General features: G+C 45.0%; 1 protein-coding gene across 1 annotated transcript; it reads left to right on the forward strand.

Annotated features, from left to right (window-relative positions):
- The first annotated feature begins 413 nt into the window (after positions 1–413).
- Positions 414–3,235, forward strand: CCN1 (cellular communication network factor 1). Its single transcript, XM_087820560.1, has 5 exons — positions 414–624; positions 913–1,123; positions 1,469–1,825; positions 1,960–2,171; positions 2,284–3,235. Exons 1-5 carry the CDS (start codon positions 550–552, stop codon positions 2,584–2,586), a joined length of 1,158 nt encoding a protein of 385 aa, XP_087676686.1. The 5' UTR covers positions 414–549; the 3' UTR covers positions 2,587–3,235.
- Positions 3,236–19,433: the final 16,198 nt, after the last annotated feature.

Below are 19,433 nucleotides of genomic sequence, written 5' to 3' on the forward strand. Positions count from 1 at the left end.
GTTCTGAACTCCCCCCCCCCCCCCCATCGTTCCATCATCATCACGCCAAAAAGAGTCCTCCGCAATACAAGACGTTATTTAAAGTGGAAAAACGGAAGATTGTTTTCTTGGGTCCAGGACCAAAAAAAAAAAAAAAAGGTGCAACGGAGCCAGGGGAGGCGCTTGGCAACAGCGCGCCAACGAGCATTCCAGAGATGTTTGAGAATTCTGGAACGCGCAGACACCGCCGACGTCACTGCAACACGCGGCGCCGCTGCCGGCCGTATAAGAGGCGGGCTCTGCGCGCCGGGGCAGACCGCGAGCGAGAGCGCCCCCGAGCAGCACCCGCGCCCTCCGCTCTCCTCGCGCAGGACCTCGGCACAAGGACGCTCCTCCTCGGGAAGGACCTCGGCAGAAGGAGCCCGCAGCCCGCTCGCCGCCGCGGCCGTCGCCTCCGTGCCACCCGCCCACCGCACCGCTGCCCGCAGCCGGCCGCGCCGTGCCCGTTCGCTGCGCACCGGTGCGTCGGCGTCTTTGCTTCCGTGCTCGCCCGGACTCCTGCGCGCCACAATGAGCTCCCGCACGGCCTGGACGCTCGCCGCCGCCGCCGTCGTCGTCGTCACCCTCCAGCACTTGATCAGTCCGGTGAGTCCTTTCGCCTCCGCTTCCCTGCCCGCGCTCTCAGCCCCGCGTCCTTTCCCCACATTGCCCGAGGCAGAAAACAAACTAAAAACTAAAAAGTTCGGGGTGGGGGGGGGCGTTTCGGGGTAGCTCTTTCTTTAAGTCACCCCTTAAAAGGTGTCTGGGGCCTCCCGGCCGACGCAGCCCTGTCTGGGATGGCCCGGCTGGATGGGACCCGAGACCCCCGTCCCTCCGCTGGGCGCCCCTCCTGCTCGCCGCGCCGAGGCTCACGCGAGTGTGCTCCCCGTCCAGGCGCTCTCCTGCTCCGCCGAGTGCCGCTGCGCCGAGGAGGAGCCCAAGTGCGCCCCGGGAGTCGGGCTCGTCCTGGACGGCTGTGGCTGCTGTAAGGTCTGCGCCAAGCAGCTCAACGACGACTGCAGCAAAACGCAGCCCTGCGACCACACCAAGGGGCTGGAATGCAATTTCGGCGCCAGCCCCACCGCTCTGAAGGGGATCTGCAGAGGTAAGATGCTTGTGGTTTGGCCCCTTTAAAAAAATAATAGTCCCCGTAGTCCAGAAGTTTAGTAATTTTGAGACCATGTATGGTGATGCTTTGTTGTTGGTAGCTTGGCAGAAAGGCACATGATTTCAGCAGTCTGGAATGCAATTCAGTGTGTCTGGGCCCAACGAAAAGCGCATACGGAAAAGTGATTCCTGACTAACTTATTGTTCTGGTCTGGAGTCTCTGGGGAATTGTAGGGAACTTTACCATAAATTGAATTTAACAGCAGAAATATGTATGAGTTTCGGGCCATGGTTTGGAATGTTAACTTTATCATCTTCTCCCTTTCTCTTGGTGTCATTGCAGCTCAGTCAGAGGGCAGGCCCTGTGAATATAACTCCAGAATCTACCAGAATGGGGAAAGTTTCCAGCCTAACTGTAAACATCAGTGCACATGTATTGACGGCGCCGTGGGCTGCATTCCTCTGTGTCCTCAAGAACTTTCTCTCCCCAACTTGGGCTGTCCCAACCCCCGACTGGTCAAAGTTACCGGGCAATGCTGTGAGGAGTGGGTCTGTGACGATGATGGTGCCAAGGACCCCATGGAGGACAGGGACGATCTCTTGGGCAAGGGGCCCACGTTCGATGCCTCAGAGGTGGAGTTAACGAGAAACAATGAATTAATTGCATTTGGAAAAGGTGGCTCCCTGAAGCGGCTCCCTGGTAAGTGAAACCTGAGCCCCTAAGACATGGTTCTGAAATACATTCCTAGTTTGAAGCTTTATAGAAATGAGGACTTGAATCTGTTTGTTGTGTGCAAGCCTCTGAGAAGTCTTCCCTCTTGTTTGTCTCTCTAGTTTTTGGAATGGAACCTCGCATCCTCTACAACCCTTCTTTACATGGCCAGAAATGTATCGTTCAAACAACTTCATGGTCACAGTGCTCTAAGACCTGTGGAACTGGTATCTCCACACGAGTTACCAATGACAACCCTGAATGCCGCCTGGTGAAAGAAACCCGGATTTGTGAAGTGCGGCCTTGTGGACAGCCGCTGTACAGCAGCCTGAAAGTAAGTTCTGCTGTGGCAGGCACTGTTTCTGGGCAGCTGGGTGACATGTGAAGCTCTCTTCCAAGAAAGAGAACCATCACCCCTAACCCTCCTTCTCTCATCTGTCTTACAGAAGGGCAAGAAATGCAGCAAGACCAAGAAATCTCCCGAACCTGTCAAGTTTACGTACGCTGGATGTTCGAGTGTGAAGAAATACCGGCCCAAGTACTGCGGTGCCTGCGTGGACGGCCGATGCTGCACGCCCCAGCAGACCAGGACGGTGAAGATGCGCTTCCGCTGCGAAGATGGGGAGATGTTTTCCAAGAACGTCATGATGATCCAGTCCTGCAGATGCAACTACAACTGCCCGCATGCCAACGAGGCCGCCTTTCCCTTCTACAGGCTGTTCAATGACATTCACAAATTTAGGGACTAAATGCCACCTGGGTTTCCAGCGGAATGGTGGACAGAAGGGGGAGAAGAGTGCCAGGATCATGGAGACGTGGGTGGGGGCGGTGGGGTGAAGGGATTCATTGTAGAAGGGATGCATTGCTCATTCTTGAGTAGTATTAAGGTATTTCGAGACTGCCAGGTGTGCTGGTGCAGATGGACACTAATGCAGCCGCGATTGGAGAATACTTTGCTTCATAATACTGGAGCACATGTTACTGCTTCATTTTGGAGCTTGTGGTGTTGATGACCTTCTGTTTTCTGTTTGTAAATTATTTGGTAAGCGTATTTTCCTCTAGGCTTTTTTTCCTTTCGGTTCTGCAAGTGTAAAAGATAGTAAGATTAGGTGGACAGTTAAAGCCTTCATCCTTTGACAGAAGTAAACGGGAGGGTGTTCCATTCCTTCCTGAAGGTGACACTCTGTGAGTGTCCGTGAGAGGCAGCTATCTGCACTCTAAACTGCAAACAGAAATCAGGTGTTTTTAAGACTGAATGTTTTTATTTATCAAAATGTAGCTTTTGGGGAGGGTGGGGAAATGTAATACTGGAATAATTTGTAAATGATTTTAATTTTATATTCAGTGAAAAGAATTTATTTATGGAATTAATCATTTAATAAAGAAATATTTACCTAATATTTGAGTGTATGGCATTCAATATTTTTAAGAGATTGTCCAAAGTCATTGGGAGCAATCTAGCTTATCCATTCAATCATTCAAACGAGATTTATTGAGTGCCTGCTTTGTGCCAGGATCTGTTCCAGGTGCTTAGGATAGAGCATGGAAATAACCTACAAAAATAAGGCAGTGATTGCTTTTGTATCTTCAGTAGAGAAAGATCTTTGCATTTAAAATAATCCACATAAAAAAATTGAACACCAGGCATTGTAAGAAGCACAAGAAGGAATCTGAAGCCAAGTTTGTGATTTAAATAATAATGTTTTTATAAGAAATCAAAGCCTAAGGGTCTGCGTACCCAATCACTGTGAGGTGGGTATAGTAGAGTCATTTATCATTTTAATCACTAGGTTACTGTGCTTGTCACTTCAGTAGAGGAGAGAAACTTTAATGAAAACAGTCCATAACCCAGGCTGCATATATCTACATCCATGGACAAGATTAACTGTGGTTGGATAATGTGTTATAAAAGGTCACTTGTTTATAACTTCATATTTTACCAATATTGTTTCAAAAACTTAGGATAACCACATAAGATTTTGCCCCCGGTTGGGTTCAGAGGGAAAAAAACCTTTGAGTCTATAGGAGTCAGTTTGTTTTCAATGAATAAGCTTGAAGCAATGACTTGTGTTAACCCTAATAAACTGGTGATTAGTTAAACATGCTGTTAAATGCAAAGGAATGCAAGGAATTTCAAGTACTTTTCCAGTAGCGTGAGGACCAAGCTACCCCATCCCCCTTTCCTTTTTTATAATATACATTATATTGATGGAGGAGGGAGCAGTTAGATAGAGTTGGCTATCCAGGAGGTCAAAGGCTAGATGCAGAGCATTCCTGAAAGAAAAGGACCTGAATCATAGGTCTAGGGGAGGTTGAGAAGGCTGCATCAATGTTTGTGAAAATGTTGGTAGCCTGTTTTAGAAGAAACTACATCTTTAGAAAGCGTTGACAATAAACCTTTTATAGAGAGAAGTTTTCCTTTCATCGACCCTCTTGGCTCCTGTTCAAATCCACAGTGAAATATTTCAGTCTGCACTTGGTTAAGAGAGTACTTGAATTTTTAGGCAATAAGAGAAAGTGCTTTAAAAAGGGGAGGAGGGGGGACAGCTCCTGAGGTCCTGTAAGGGTGATTTTTTCAAAATAGTTTAATATTGATGCTTAATGAATACCCACAGAAAAACAATGCCTAAGCATGGGTTTTAAAGCCTTACTGAAATGCATAAAGATTAATATAAATGTGATAGTCAAATGTATGGGCAAAAGCCTTCACTCTTCTGATTTTGACTATGTCTTGCCTGAAATATTACAATCTGTGCCTACTGAGCAGTCAGTGTTTCTTGCCTGAGGCATTCAAATTTTAAGGTATTTGGGAATTTAAACACCACCTGGTTCAGTCTTGGATGCAGTTAAACTTGTCAGTGCAATATAATATGTGAAACATAATAAAGGTGTGAGGTTTTTGAGGGGCAATCCTGTTGGACAGACATCTAAATTCATAGGTAAGATTTACAGATTCCTAGGCACCAATCCTGTTGGGTATTTCCCTCCAACACTAGTGCCTAGCAAATTACTTCTTACACAGAGATCAAGGAACAATAAATTATAGATCTTTTAAGTGTGTAGGGAGGTGATATTTATCCAAATAAGCTCAAATGTGAAACAAAATCTAGCATGGGAAAACACTGGATCTTTGGGTCATTGACCTTATTGTAGTAAATACAAGAAGAGTAATGCAGAAGATTTAATTCTATTTAAATCAGAGTGCTCAATTAATAAAAAAGATAAACATGCAAATTATGTCCATTTTATTTGGCTATAGAAAAAAGTGAAGAAAGTCAAAATAGTTGAGAATGAAATTATGTAATTTAGAACATATAACTTTTATCTAGGTCTGGCATGGCCCTCTGCCTGCTGCAAATATTGAGAAAACAAAACCTTGCAGCTGCATATGTGAAATAGAAGTTACATATGTAAATATTCACCATCATAGATATGTACCCCTCCGCACAGAGCAAAGATCGTGTGTTGTTCTCACTTTCCAATCCAAAAGACCCTGGTGGGTTTTTGTTTCTTTGTTTTTGATTGAGATGTAAGAACTGAGAGCTACAGGGTGACCTCAGAATCTTAGGAATTCAGTGAATTTTCAGAAACATTCAATTGGGCATTTGGAAGTATAGTAATTAGTCTCACCACGAAGATTTTTACATAAATATGTGTGCTGTCCACAAAGAGGTGTGACTGGATCAACATTAGCAAAGCATATTTCAGAGTTATTTTTCCAATAGAGAGACCAGACTCAATTTGTTTGCAACGTCTTCCCTTGCCATCTGGTAGTATTTGAAAGTCAGCTGAGCAATAGTGAGGGTCCAGTAGGACCACAGTATAGAGCAAAGCTGTGCTCTGCTCAGAGTGGCAGGTGGTGCAGTGGAAAGAATCCCAGATTGGAATCCAGAGACATGTCTTTTCGCACCAGCTCTGCCATTAATTTACAGGGTGACTCTGGGCAAGTTTCTGGATCATTCTCTCCTGTTTTAAAATGGAACAACAGCTTCCAGCATGTTTGCCACCCAAAGCATTCGTTTTCATATACTCTCTTTGGTGCAGTGATCTCTGTACTTTGAAAACTTTGTTTCCTTAAGCAATTGAATGTATGAAGTCAAACTGCTCATGTCTTTCTGTGGGCAAATGAACTCATTTCTGTGAAGCCTTTGAAAATGTAACGTTGATAGACCCTCTTTACTCTCTACAGCACCCCTGGTTATAGGATGTGGCAGTCCCTGGATCTCACACAGGTCCATACTTTCATTATCTCCCTTTATAGCCCTGATAGCTGGGCCTCATTAAGTTCCTGCCCTAAATAATTAATTCTTCAAAACAAAGCATATCGTGAAGCATGACAATGCTGTATATGTCCTATGAGTAGAACAGAATTATTTGTGACTTACTTTATTGGTGGTGGGCAACACTCATCCATGTAACCTTATAAAGTGCAATTCAATTAAACAAGTACTCAGATGCATTTGTTAGTGCTTTGCAGTTCCCATATATTCTGCTCATATATTCTGAATCCACCCCTTTCTTACGTCCAGATATAAGCCACTACCATCTCTTGCCTGAATTGCTGATGTGGCTTCCTCAGTTGTGGCATAATGTATTCCCCAAAGGTGGCTGCACTAATGTCTTCCACCCCACATGCCTCTCTGCAATGTGACCCTGTTGCTCCCCCATCAATAGATACGGTCTGGTTTTCCACCCTCTTGGATGCGGTGGGTTCTTTGCTTGAATCTATATCTAGGAAGTGATGCAGTGTCATATCAGTTCCAAGTGTAACATGGGCTAGGAGCACCCAGTTCCTTTCTCTCTGAAATGAGCCTCCATGTAAGAAGTACAGCTACCTTGAGACCGGCAGGCTGTGAGAAGCCCATGCCACAGAGACAGGCCCTAGTAAAGGATGAGATGCCATGTGGAGACAGAGAAAGGCCAGGGAGCACCTGGGCATCACACATGCATGAAGAAACCATCTTGGAAATGGACCCTCCAGCCCCAGCTGCCCCACAAGCTGATGTCTTGTGAATCAGAGATGAACTGCCAGTCAAATCCTTACCAGAATTCATGACCCATAAAATAGCAAACTAATATGGCTATTGTAAGACCCTAAGTTTTGTGTGTTGATTGTTACACAGCAGTAGATGACTGAAACATCACTGGGTTCCATTCTTGCCCTGCAATGATCCATTCTCCTTACAGGAGCCAGAGTGATCCTCTAAAAATGTAAATCAGAACATGTCGATCTTAGTTTAAAAGCTCCATGGCTTCCCATTGCTTTTGGAATAACATTCTACTCCTTGCTTGCCACACAGGTCCTGAACTCTCCCTACTTATTACCACTCACCCTTACTCTTAATAATCCCACTTGCCTTTTCCTCTTTGAAATAAGCCAAGTAAATTACTCCCAGGGCCTTTGCACTAGCTGTTGCTCTGCCTCAAGTGCCCTTCTTGATCTAAGCTTCTTTTCATGCTGGTCTCAGCATAGATGCTACCTTCTCAGTGACCCTTCCTCATCACCCAGGCTAAAGTAGTTCATTACATTAAGTAATTTTATTTACATCATGGCATTTAGCACTACCTGGTAGTTTCTTGTTCATTTGTTATGTCTTTCCATCTACAATAAACTCTATGACAGCAGAGAGTTTTGTCTGCTTTTTTCGCCACTCTGAAAGTATCACTGGACACTGTGCCTGGCATAAAGTAAGTGCTCATTAATATAGAATTTATGTTGCCTTAAGCTGAAACTAAATTAAAAAGCACCTCCTTCCTGGCACAATGTCCTCCTTCTATTTCCCCTTAAGCTTTCCTCTAGCTTGTTAGTCATTCATTCATATATCCACTCTCTAAACACTTGTGGGCACCACTATATTTCAGGCTCAGTACTATGCAATAGTTGATGGTGGTGGGGGAAACATACATGCAAGCAAAGTTAGGTTCAGCTACAAGTAACAGATAACTCAAATAACAATGCTTAAGTAACACAGAAGTTTGTTTCTCTCTTGTGTGAAAATCCAGGTAGGCAGTGCTGGGCTGATGTGATGGCCCAAGGATCCAAGGACCAAAGCTCCTGTTATCTTGTTCACCATGCCTGGTCCCAATTCCCTGGTTCATGTCATGGCACATGGCCTCACCTAGCTGCACAGGAGGCTAGGAAATGTAGTTTTAATCCTGGGTTGCCATGCACCAAGCTAAAAACCAGAGATCCTGTTACTATAGAAGGCAGAACTAGTAGTTGGTACCACATAGCCAAAAATATGCTGTAATAAATACAATAAGGCACAGACGAGGCTTGAAAAGAAAGTACCAGCTGCAGCTGAGATCAAAAAGAGCTTCCTGGAGGAGTTATCTCAGTTGTGTTTTGAAAGATAAACAGGTTGAAAACTATTCAAAAGCCTTGGTGCTTAAATTGAAAATTTATCTTATAACCAGTGACACCTTCCTCATCTCAACCACAAAAAAACATTGAAGACACCTGTACCACCTGGGTTTAGAGACTTACAGGCCATTAGTATTTTAAACAGTTTGTATTTTTGCTTTGGGTTCAGAAGTATCATGAAAAGGGTATCTATATCAGAGTTCTCCAGGGAAACAGAACCAACAGGAGATTATATATATATGGAGAGAAAGAGAGATTTATTTTGAGGGATTGGCTCATGTGGTTGTGGGAGCTGGCAAGTCCAAAATACTTAGGGCAAGCCAGTGGGCTGGAAATTCAGGTAAGAGTTAAATTTGCAGGTTAGGATATGTGACTGGAAACTCAGGAGGGGTTCTATGGTACAGTCTTGAGGCCAGATTCCTTCTACTTTAGGGAATCTTGGGGTTTTTTCCCTTAAGGCCTTCAACTGATTGGATGAGGCCCACCTGTATTATGGAGAATAATCTGCTTTACTCAAAGTCTACTGATTTAAATGTTAATCACATCTTTCAAATACCATCACAGCCACATCTAGACTGTTTTTTGACCAAACAAATGATGCCATAGCCTAGCCAAGTTGACACAAAAGTAACCATCACAGCACCTGTGTGATAGACCTTTTGTGGGCAAGAAACTTATGTCTACTCTCTAAAGTGAAATGAATTTAACTGGTCAGAAAAATGCAAAAAGCGCCCTGCTGGACGTGGCTCAGTGGTTGAGTATCAACCTAGGGTCCAGGAGATCGCTGTTCGATTCCCGGTCAGGGCACATGCCTGGGTTGAGAGTTCCATCCCCAGTCCGGGGCGTGCAAGAGGCAGCTGATCAATGATGACTCTCTCATCACCATTGATGTTTCTATCTCTCTCTCCCTCTTCCTTCCTCTCTCTGAAACCAATAAAGATATATTTTAAAAAAAGAAAGAAAAGAAAAAAGCAGAGGCTTTGCTAGTTAAACCCAAGATTCCCCCATATCTGCTATTGTGCTTGTGTATGGATGGGGAAGGGCTATAGTATCTATTTTGCATTGAGCAGATTCATGGGGCACCTCAAGAAGGCTCCTGAACACTGACCCCAAGCTCCATACAAAACCAGTGGGATCCACCTTGGCTGGGATGGCTGCAGGGCTGGGTAGTAGAGGGACATCCTTATAAAAGCTCTAGAGAAAGGCCCTTTCCAAATCGGCAGGAGTATGGCAGGGCTCAGTCCATTGTTGGCACCCCCCCCCAAGACAGGCAAATAGTGCCCCTTTCTCTGGCCCTACATGCAAATCCTCACTGTGGTAATGACACCACTACACTATGACTGGCTGTTTAACTGTTTCCACCAGATTTTAAACTCCTTGAAGAGTCTTTTCAATGAGTGAGTACCAACTAAAAAAAGACTGACAGGAGTCTGACCTTCCAACATCTTCAGATATTCATGAAGAAGAGAAAGTAAGTTTGTACTACACTGTCCCAGGGCAGAGGTCCGAAGCTGGTGGCTCAGGCGGGATCAGACCGATACACAGACATGTTTCGTTCAGCCTGCACAGGGTTTATAAAAACTGGAACTTGTTCGAAGGAAAAATAAAAATAAAAACCGGAACTTGTCACCAATATTTAAAAACGGCAAGATAATATTTAAAAACTGAAAGATTAAAAAGAGTCCAAATTTTTGGATTCTGTTGAAAATCTCATAGCTTTGGCAGCAATGAAACATAGTTTCTACGTGGCAGTTTCTCCAAGGTCGGAGCAGCGTTGCAACGGCCTCTGTTAGGGTGGGTCCCCTACAGCTCGCCAGCGTCGACCAGTGGAAGAGAGGTGTGCGTGTGCGTGTGTGTGCATGCGTGTGCATGCATGTGCATGCGTGTGGTTGGGGGAATGGGAAGGCAGGAAGAGGTGATCTTTAAAAAACCAGGTTCTTCCTTAAAAAGGCACAGCCTAGAGCACCACTTTTATTATAACTGCTTAGAAAAATAACTTTAAGCATGGAAACGCCACGTTATAAAACCAGGAAAGAATAGAGACCACTTCATTAGTTTCCAATTGTCGTGGAACTGTGAGCACGCCCAGCTTCCTTCTACCAGTCTAGTCTGTGTATTTTGGTGAAGTGTACCTGTTCCATTTATAATACCACGTCACATTTTCCAACAGACCCTGGACAAATGGATCAAAGATATATACCGCATCCTGAACATGCTCTGAATTTAACCACCTATTTTTATAGTAACCAAAGAACTTTCCAGAGGGAATTGCTACAGATAGCCAGGGGGGTTGCTCTAGAATTTTTTTTTTTAATGATGCAAAGTCCTTCTTTCCAGTGCTGTCACAAATAATGCTCATTTTTCAGAGGCAGTCAATGAACTCTGTAGATAGAGGACTTGCCTAAGTAGTTATAGTTACGGTGGCAGAGCGGAAGGTAGGCCTCAGAGGAGTTATTCTCTGAGCTTAGCTCTGACAGAGGCATTTGGGGTGCAGGGAAGCACTTGAGTTTCAGGGAGGTTTGGCTGGTTCTTGGTGTCAGCATGGCTCCTGGGAAGATTTCCGGCAATGGATTTCTTATAGGTGAGTCAGCATCGTCAGCTTCCCATAGCAAGGATGACGCCCTTCTCCAGCAAGCAGACCATTCAACATGGTCAAAATTGGGGTCCTTTTAAGGAGACTTACTAGCTAAAAAAAAAAAATGTTGCTCATTCATGGAGGGAGTTTAAATTCTGGGTTCATGAGCAAAAACTTTCGGGGAGGTCTTTCCTATATTCCAAACTAGTTTGTTCTTAGAAAGGCGCCTATGTCTTTAATTGACTTCTTGCATTTAAAATGATGCCCGGCTGGTGTGCTCAGTGATTGAGCCTCTACCAATGAACCGGGAGGTCACAGGGCACATGCCCAGGTTTTGGGTTCGATCAGGAGCAGCCGATCAATGATTCTCATCATTGATGTTTTTATCTCCCTCTCTCCCTCTCCCTTCCTCTCTCTGAAATCAATAAAAACATATTTTTAAAAAATAAAATGATACCGGGCTATTTAAAGTGTTCTCTTTAATGTTTGTTTTTTTCTTAACAAAAGCATACTTACACAAATTCAATAGTATTAAGAAATACAGAATGTGACAAATGAAGGTCCCTAGTGAACGCTCCTCTTCACACACACATGAACATGTGTACACACAGCCACTCTTACATGCATAGTGCGCATTATTCTTACAGATTGTGGGGTGTGCCTAACCTAGCATCTATTAGTATTATTATTGTGAACGAAAAAAGATTAGGCTATACATAGAGTTTTACATTTACTTGACAATTTAGCTTGAAAGCCAATAAATGTTGATACATGTGGTTCCCCTCAGTCACTGTAATGGTTTTATCGACTTTCATTCTGTTATTGATGAGCCATAATTTATTTAAATGCTTGGCGTGGCAGACACTATTGGATGCCCACCCAACAGCCATCCCCGCATTTCCTGGACTCCATGCTAGCAAAGCCCCAATTTGTCAGGTGTTCTCCCTCCCATGTGTTCAAGAAAGGAAGTCCCTGTCTCCATCCTAACTCCAGGGACTGCACCAGGACTGGCTTCAGCCATCCAGACAGACTCATTTCCTTATCAAGATTAAGGTTGTGACTTAATCTTGATCAAGGACAGTGAAGGGGAAATCTTTGAGGGGGTGGGGGTGGGAGTGTGGGGGATGAGGGGAGTTTCTAAGACAGGGTTTCCTTGACAATAAATAAGAGACTAGGAAGGGAAATGGCTCCAGAGCCAGGAGCCAGACATCATGACACAGGGAAGCTGCAGAGCAGAAGGCCCTGGTGGGAAGGCCCTGGGTCCCTGAAGAGACCACTGAGCTGCTGAATCACCCCACCCTGGGCCTACCTGACATCCAGACCTCATGTTTGGTGTGAAAATAAACCTCCTATCGTTTAAACTATTTTTGTTAAGTCAGCTGTTACTTAGAGCTAAAATCATCCTAACTGATGATTTATACTTGGCCCTTTTTGAGGCCCTTGGTATTTATAAATAACATAGTGATAACCACTTCCAAAGGAGAAGAAAGTACTTTTAGATGTGAATGAGTGAACCAACAAACAAATATTTGGCAGGAATAAAATCCTTTTATTTGTTTACCTTAAACATTTACTGAGTATATAGCTCTTGACAGGCCACAGGCCAGCCAGACATGGGTGAAAAACAAGGAATTAATGAGACATGATTCTAGCCTCAAGGATGTCACATCTAGCAGAGACAGTAATATATACATGTAATTCTGTGAGAGAACCAAGGAAAATGAGAGCATAGAGAGTAGTAAGAGAAAGCTTCACAGAGGATAAGACATCTGAACTGGATCTTGAAGGATGAATAGGAGTTTGCTGTTTGGAATTACCTCCAAAATTGGAAAACACTAAAGTATTTGAAGCCTGGGAATAGTATCAAAGTCAGCACACTTGTAGCCTCAGATAAGACCTGAGTAGTAACAGTGTTTTTGCATCTTGGTTTTTATGGTTGATAAGAGGAAAAATAGCCCTCAGCAGGGACCTATAGGAGACACACACTGGTGATGGGGACAGGTTTATCCCTTCCGTGAGAGTTACCATTGGAAATCCCCCATTGCCACAGTAATAAGAGCTGCCAGCCTGCGGAGGGTGAATCAGCATGGGCGCCAGCAGGCGTGAGCTGGGAATGGTGGAGCACAGCCACGGCACCATCCCACCAGGAGACAACGCAGTCTGTTTCTCCCACATGGTGGCCTCAATGTGACAGGCTGACCTCAGGCTGACTCACTAGGGGGTCACCTGAGACAGCCCCAATAAAGGCAAAGGCAAAAAGCCAGAGAGAAGTAGCCTGGGTGACCCGGTTACTGCCACCTGACACTCTTGTGTTTGTACCACAAGTCAGATTCTCCAAGGAGGCCAGTCCCTAATGGTTTCCAGTTCCTTCTAGAGTAAAGCTCAGGCTCACCACCAGCTGCGCAGAGCTCTCTTGACCAGGATTTTAAAGCCTGCAGTAAACAAAAGGCCACAGGGGCAGCCCCATGCTGGTGCCTTAAACCCCACCCATTCCTCCAGACACAAAAGAACTATCATAACTGAGCTCGCAAAGCAAATGTCAAGAAAAAGCGTAACTAAACAGCTCAGGGTCTTTACATTCTGTATGGGCAAGAATTATAAAGTCAATCAGTCTTTATGTGCTACATCAATAAATAACAGAGTTAGAGTGTTTGGATTATGTTCTTATGTCAATGCACTTGTTCTAAACGATTTCAGGTGTCCACCTATGCTCCTAAGAGCTTGTTGGGCCCACACAGTCACTCTCACGGTCATCTGCCTAGAAGCTGTACATTCTAGTTATGCTCTCAAACGGTAGAGACCAGATCTGCTGGCATGCTGTGGGGACACAGCCATTTAAATAAAGAGAACATGGCAACAGTTCAGCTCCAGCCACAAAAACCACTGCTTTTTTGGGGTGAAGAATGGTAAAGCCAAAAAAATGAAAGAAAAGAAATCCCCTACAATATTAGACAGATTGTAAGAAATTGTTCTGAATTTTGGCCAAGAAGTCAAGATTAGCAGTCACATTGAACTTTTTTTTGGTAATAAAATTTTGGCTTTGATAACAGAAATTCATTCATTTGACATATATCTGTACATATATATATGTCTATCTACTATTTACACACACACACACACACACACAATGTTTATATTCGTGTTTGCTTCATGCCAGGCACAGTACTGGCTCCTGGAAGGTACAGATGACCAAGGACTTGTCATCTAGGAGTTCAAGAATCAGCACCAATTTCCTCATTCCTGAAGGGCTGCCACCAGACCCGTTTCTGCTCCCTTGCTCCTCTTGTTTTCTCAGGACTTGCACAGATGGGAAACAGGGCTTGGCCACTACCATTTCTCACTCCCAGAATGGAGGAAAGATGAGGATTCCAGCCCAGCATCCCTGGAGAGGTGTGGAAAAGGGACATTATTTCAAACTTATCACCCACATTCTCTGCAAAGTGACACCCATGAGGTATATGCATCCTGACTTCAGGGGTGTTAAAGAGTAAAAAATGTACCTTCTAGAATCAGTGATACCCAGGGGCTTGTCTCTCTAACTAGATTGTGAGTTCCTAGAGGAGAGGAACACACCTTACAGTCTTCTCTACTTTGCTGTGCTTAGTTTGGAGTCATGCGCATAGGAGGTGCTGGGTAAGCACTCCTGAATGAAGGAATGGATGCATGAGTCGCCGCTACAAATCCTATGTTCCCCTTAGAGGAAAGAGTGCTGAGAAATCAATAACCCACACAAGTAGAGGCAGGAAGGTCCAGATGGGGCCTGGGTCTTCCTCTCCCACCTAATACTGGAAAAGCCAGATGCAGTGAGCAGGCATGGAGAGAGCTCCTAACCCCCAGCTGCTCCAGCACAGCAGCTCGAAGCCCGTTCACCTTAAGGTCTGGTCAACAAGCTTCAGGCCAGACACAATGCGACGCCAGGCTCCCCGGGGACCTATTTATGTTTCTCCTGAAAACCGGTGTGTAATATCAAACTCCTGAAAATAAAATCTCAGTTTAAGTGGACTGTGGGAGCTGGCTATTTAGAGGAACCTGCTGGCGAGTTCTCTTGTAAAGTCAATAACCACCCCAGATTTATCTATTTTATGACTTTGGATTTTTTGTGTCTCGCGTTCCCTTAGAGCAAGGCACACCCTTATATCGAGTTTCCCCACAGTGCAGTCTTTGTGCTGGGTCAGTGGCTTGAAGGGTTTGTGCCATGACTGGCCTCCCTCCCTTGAGGATTTCTGGTCTGCTCAGGCCCCAGTTAGACTAAACCCCGGCCCCCAGGTGCCAGGGTTTCCCTGTCCTGGAAGGAGCAAATGGAAACCACACTTTCCTTTGTTTCATTTACTTTAGAATGAAGTTATTTCTGACGAGGGTTGCATTCCATTTAGAGAGATGGGCCACTGTGATAATGTAGGTATGTACCCTACGAGAAGCAGAGCACAGGTGAGCGTGCCACGTGTGTGTGGAAGGAGGGGGGAGGGCACTCCTATGTTCGACCCATGTGCGCTGAGCGTAGGAGACATCCCAGGTTCTGGGCCACCTCTTTCGGGGATAAAAGAGATGATCGAGGCTCAGCCTCTGGCCTCACAGTCAGTTTTTTTACAGTAAGCTATGCTATGATAAGATGCAGGCCTGAGGCTGCCTCAGCCCGAGAAAGCTGGGGAAGGTTTTACATGGGATAAAATCGAGAAGTTGGATCTTGGTAGAAGAGAGGACAGAGAAAGGGCAACTGGGGTAGTGAGAAAAGCATGTGCAAAGGCCCAGGTGTGGGAAAGCAGAGGAGCCCGGGGAATTGTGGGCCAGAGGGCTCTCTGCAGTGCCTCCCCCTATTCCCACCCAGAGCTGTAACAGTAAGATGACAGACATCTTTTGATGGGGCCCACAATTGCATCATCTCCAGGGAATCCTAAGCTTGACCTCTCAGATCTCCTGTTTTCTACAGTCCTATGAACCTGTAGTCCTCTCTCCAGTCCTGGAGCTATTGGTGCTGCAGGACCCAAGAAAAGAAAATGGGGCCTGCACCCCTGAAAAGACCTTCTCCCCTATAAATTTGCAGGCTAGAGGGTGAAAGAAGCAGGAGAGAGCCAGTTAGGTTCCCTGACGATGGTTCTGGAATAAGGGCTGTAATACCCAATCGAAAATGCCGGACGAGCTCCTTATCCTTGCTTTGTTCCCTTCCCTCATCCTTCCTAAACTGTCACATACTTGAGAAATCTGCAGGCTCATATTAGCCTGACCTGCTCCCGAGGCCGTTCCCAGAGCGTGCTCACTAATCCCCGGAAAACGCAAGTTCCCATGGCCTCTGCAAGGTGGTGAGAGGCACCGGAGGCAGCAGCTATGGGTCTCTGAGGCTCGAGTTCTCATATCCTTAATCTCTGGGCTCATCTCCTGTCATCAGTTCCCTTACTGCCTATTGGCAGGCGGGTGTCATCTTTTTTACTTCTTAATACGATGCAGGCAGGATGATGATGACAGACGCCAGAGAGGAATCGTGGGACCTTACACCTGGGAGAGGCTTAGGGCTCCTGGCCCCACCTGCTGCCAGGACCCTTCCCCATCTCCTGGGCAAGGGGCAGTCCGGCCTTCCTCACTGACAGAGATGCACCCACTCCCCCTCTTTCTGCAGTTCATGCTCGAGTTAGCCGTTCTTCTGAATATTAACTTGAAAGCCCCCTCCCTATAACTTTAGTGACTCCTGGTTCTCTTTCTGGCACTCCTCAGAATGAATTTAATCTTCTCGTTTTTAAGTCCTCAAATTTTTGTGCTCCACCTCCACCTGCACTCCCAGCCTTTCTTTCCTCTCCCCACCCCATATACGTTTATAGTGGGTACTATTCCTCACAAGATCTGGTCTTCAGGCCTTCATTTCCCTGGTTGCTTGCTTCCAGATACACTTGAGTTTGATAACATCACTCAAAAAATGGGACATTGGTGGGTTAACAGAGTCCTCTAGCTCTTCCCTGAGTGCCAAATCCAGCAAGTCTATCAGCTCCCTTAGAGAACCTAAGTGGACTTTTATTTACCTATCCACCTTCCCTACTGAAGTGTGAGCACTTACTCTCTGGTTTTCCCAGGCTTCAACACAAGTACAGAACTATTACTCCCATTTTAGAGATAAGAAAAGTGAGGTTCAGAGAACTCAATAAGCTCCTCAAAGTTGAAAGCAAGATTTCAACCTAGGTCTCTAACTTCAAAGCATTTTAAAGAAAATCACTGCACTGCACTGTGTCTCTTAGTCTGAACTTTTGACTCAAAAAAATACACAATTTTCTGCAAAATAAAATGTTTTTCAGGTTCTAATATGGAACCCAAGAAGTCAGAAAAAGCAAAATAACTTTTCTTTCTCTAGAGTTCCTTAAATATTTAAATCTCATTTTGTCCTAGGATATTTTGGTTTCCTTTGTTTTATACAGCTAATTCCCCTGAGTCTCAAAGGAGCCCTAAAGTGCTGATCATACAGTAGGCTGGGATGTTTAAATATCTGAATGGAGGTTCTGATAAGGCTTTATATACATAGTTATAAGGCAGGGTTCCTACACAAAAAAAGCTTGGCTTGAACTTGAAGTCTATCTTAACTCCATCCATACTGTCTGAATTGCCAGCTTAATTGGCCTCCAAGTAGAGAACTATGCTTTTTTCTTTATCTACTCTGGTAAATTATTAAAGGGCTCTTCTGCCTAGGGGGAGATCATTAACTACCTGGGAGGTTGCAGAAGGCATCTGGCAGGTGCAGCAAGGTGACCCAGGGTAGCTCCACTTAGGATGGCAGAACCGGGCTTTCTCAGGCAGCTTCCACTGGTCGGCCAGAATGAGGGAAAGGCCACGACTGGGTAGGGTGGGTGGGGACAAGGTCAGTGAGCAAGAATGGAGGTGAGGTTGAGATATGGGAAGAGGGCCTCTCCTGTCTAACCTGCAAACAGATTTTAAACTCATTAGGTAATAAAAATCCCATTTGCCTGTTTGAATGTGTGCCATAGGTACCTGCATTTACCTACATTCCCTCCTTTCTCTCTTGGAAGGTGGAACTATTGGGTGACAGCCCTGATACATGTGAAAGTAGGGGCTTGGGCTACTGCCAAATTGGTCACTGGAGAAACATTTGTGTAGGTGAACAGTAGGAGCATTGAACCTCACCTAACCTCTTCACCATCCAACTTCTACATGTCACAGGTGAGGTGACATAGGAGGCTACTTGACATGGCCAAAGCCACTGACTTCATTACTGCCAGAGACGGGACTGGAACCCATACCTCCTGACTCTAGGGCAAGACTTTGCTCAGCATTAGTGCTGGTGCCAATCTCAATAGCTTTAATGAATGTGTTGGGCAGATAGTTGAAAGCACTTTCCCGAAGGAGTCAGGGGACTGGAGTATCTAAATCTTGGCCTTTAGAACAATAACTCACAACTTAATTAGTTCCATGTCCTCATTCCATCCTTTACTTATTGTTCCTTTTGGAAAGTGGTGCAGCTATTAGAGAATTCTCTTGCCTGTGAATCTGCTCTCTCAGCTTTTCCGCCCACAAAATGGGCCCAAGAAAAACCTTTCACTCCTTCCCTGCGCAAGGACCTGGGAAGGATTCCTGAGGCAACATGCAGTTCATCTCGAGGGTTGTTCTCCATGACTCACCTGTGTGGTGCCGAAACTCAGGCTCATGAGGCCTCTGGCTTCTCTGTCCTTGTAATGTATAGACACGAAATCACACATGAGAGGTCAAAACTTAGTGGATGGCACTTTCCCTTTGTGAGTGGTTGTACACCATGCCAACTATAGGGTTAAACTTGGTGATGAAAGAGATGGAAAGAGGTAAAAGCCAGGAGGAAAGATTTGCTCATGATTCTTTAAAGTTATTTAATAGACATGTTAATTAATCTCATTAAGAATGGTGTTCAGGGTTGAAAGTCCCTGTACTTCGAGGTCATCATCTGTGGGAGAGGCAGATAAAACCAAATCTTTTTTTTTTTTAAGTTTCTTTATCTTTATTGTTGAAAATATTACAGATGTCCCTTTTTTACCCCCATTAATCCCCTCCACCCTACATCCACGCCACCCCCCAGGCCTTCCCCAGACCAGTGTCTGTGTCCATTGGTTATGCTTATAAACATATAAGTTCTTTGAGTAATCTCTCCCCGCCCACTCCTCCACCCCCACCTTCCCTCTGAGATCCCTCAGTCTGTTCCGTGCTTCTAGTCTCTGGATCCATTTTGTTCATCAGTTTATTTTGTTTATTATATTCCACATATAAGTGAGATCATGTGTTACTTGTCTTTCTCTGACTGGCTTATTTCACTTAGCACAATATTTTCTAGTTCCCTCCATGCTGTCCCAAAGGATAAAAGATCCTTCGTTTTTACAGCTGCATAGTATTCCATGGTGTGAATGTGCCACAGCTTTTTTATCCACTCATCTACTGATGGGCACTTGGGCTGTTTCCAGATCTTAGCTATTGTAAATTGCGCTGCTATGAACATAGGGGTGCATAACTTCTTTCAAATTAGTGTTTGGGGTTTCTTAGGATATAGTCCTAGGAGTGGAATCACTGGGTCAAACGGCAGCTCCATTTTTAATCTTTTGAGGAAACTCCATACTGCTTTCCATAGTGGCTGCACCAGTCTGCATTCCCACCAGCAGTGTACTAGGGCTCCCTTTTCTCCACACCCTTGCCAGCACTTG

This window comes from Miniopterus natalensis, chromosome 9 (assembly GCF_054644295.1).
Source record: "Miniopterus natalensis isolate mMinNat1 chromosome 9, mMinNat1.hap1, whole genome shotgun sequence".
Taxonomy (NCBI): domain Eukaryota; kingdom Metazoa; phylum Chordata; class Mammalia; order Chiroptera; family Miniopteridae; genus Miniopterus; species Miniopterus natalensis.

Coding starts and splice junctions, on each gene's coding strand:
- CCN1 (XM_087820560.1), top strand. CDS start 550: ATGAGCTCCCGCACGGCCTGGACGCTCGCCGCCGCCGCCGTCGTCGTC. Junction 625..912: donor TCCAGCACTTGATCAGTCCG/GTGAGTCCTTTC, acceptor CTCCCCGTCCAG/GCGCTCTCCTGCTCCGCCGA. Junction 1,826..1,959: donor CTCCCTGAAGCGGCTCCCTG/GTAAGTGAAACC, acceptor TTGTCTCTCTAG/TTTTTGGAATGGAACCTCGC.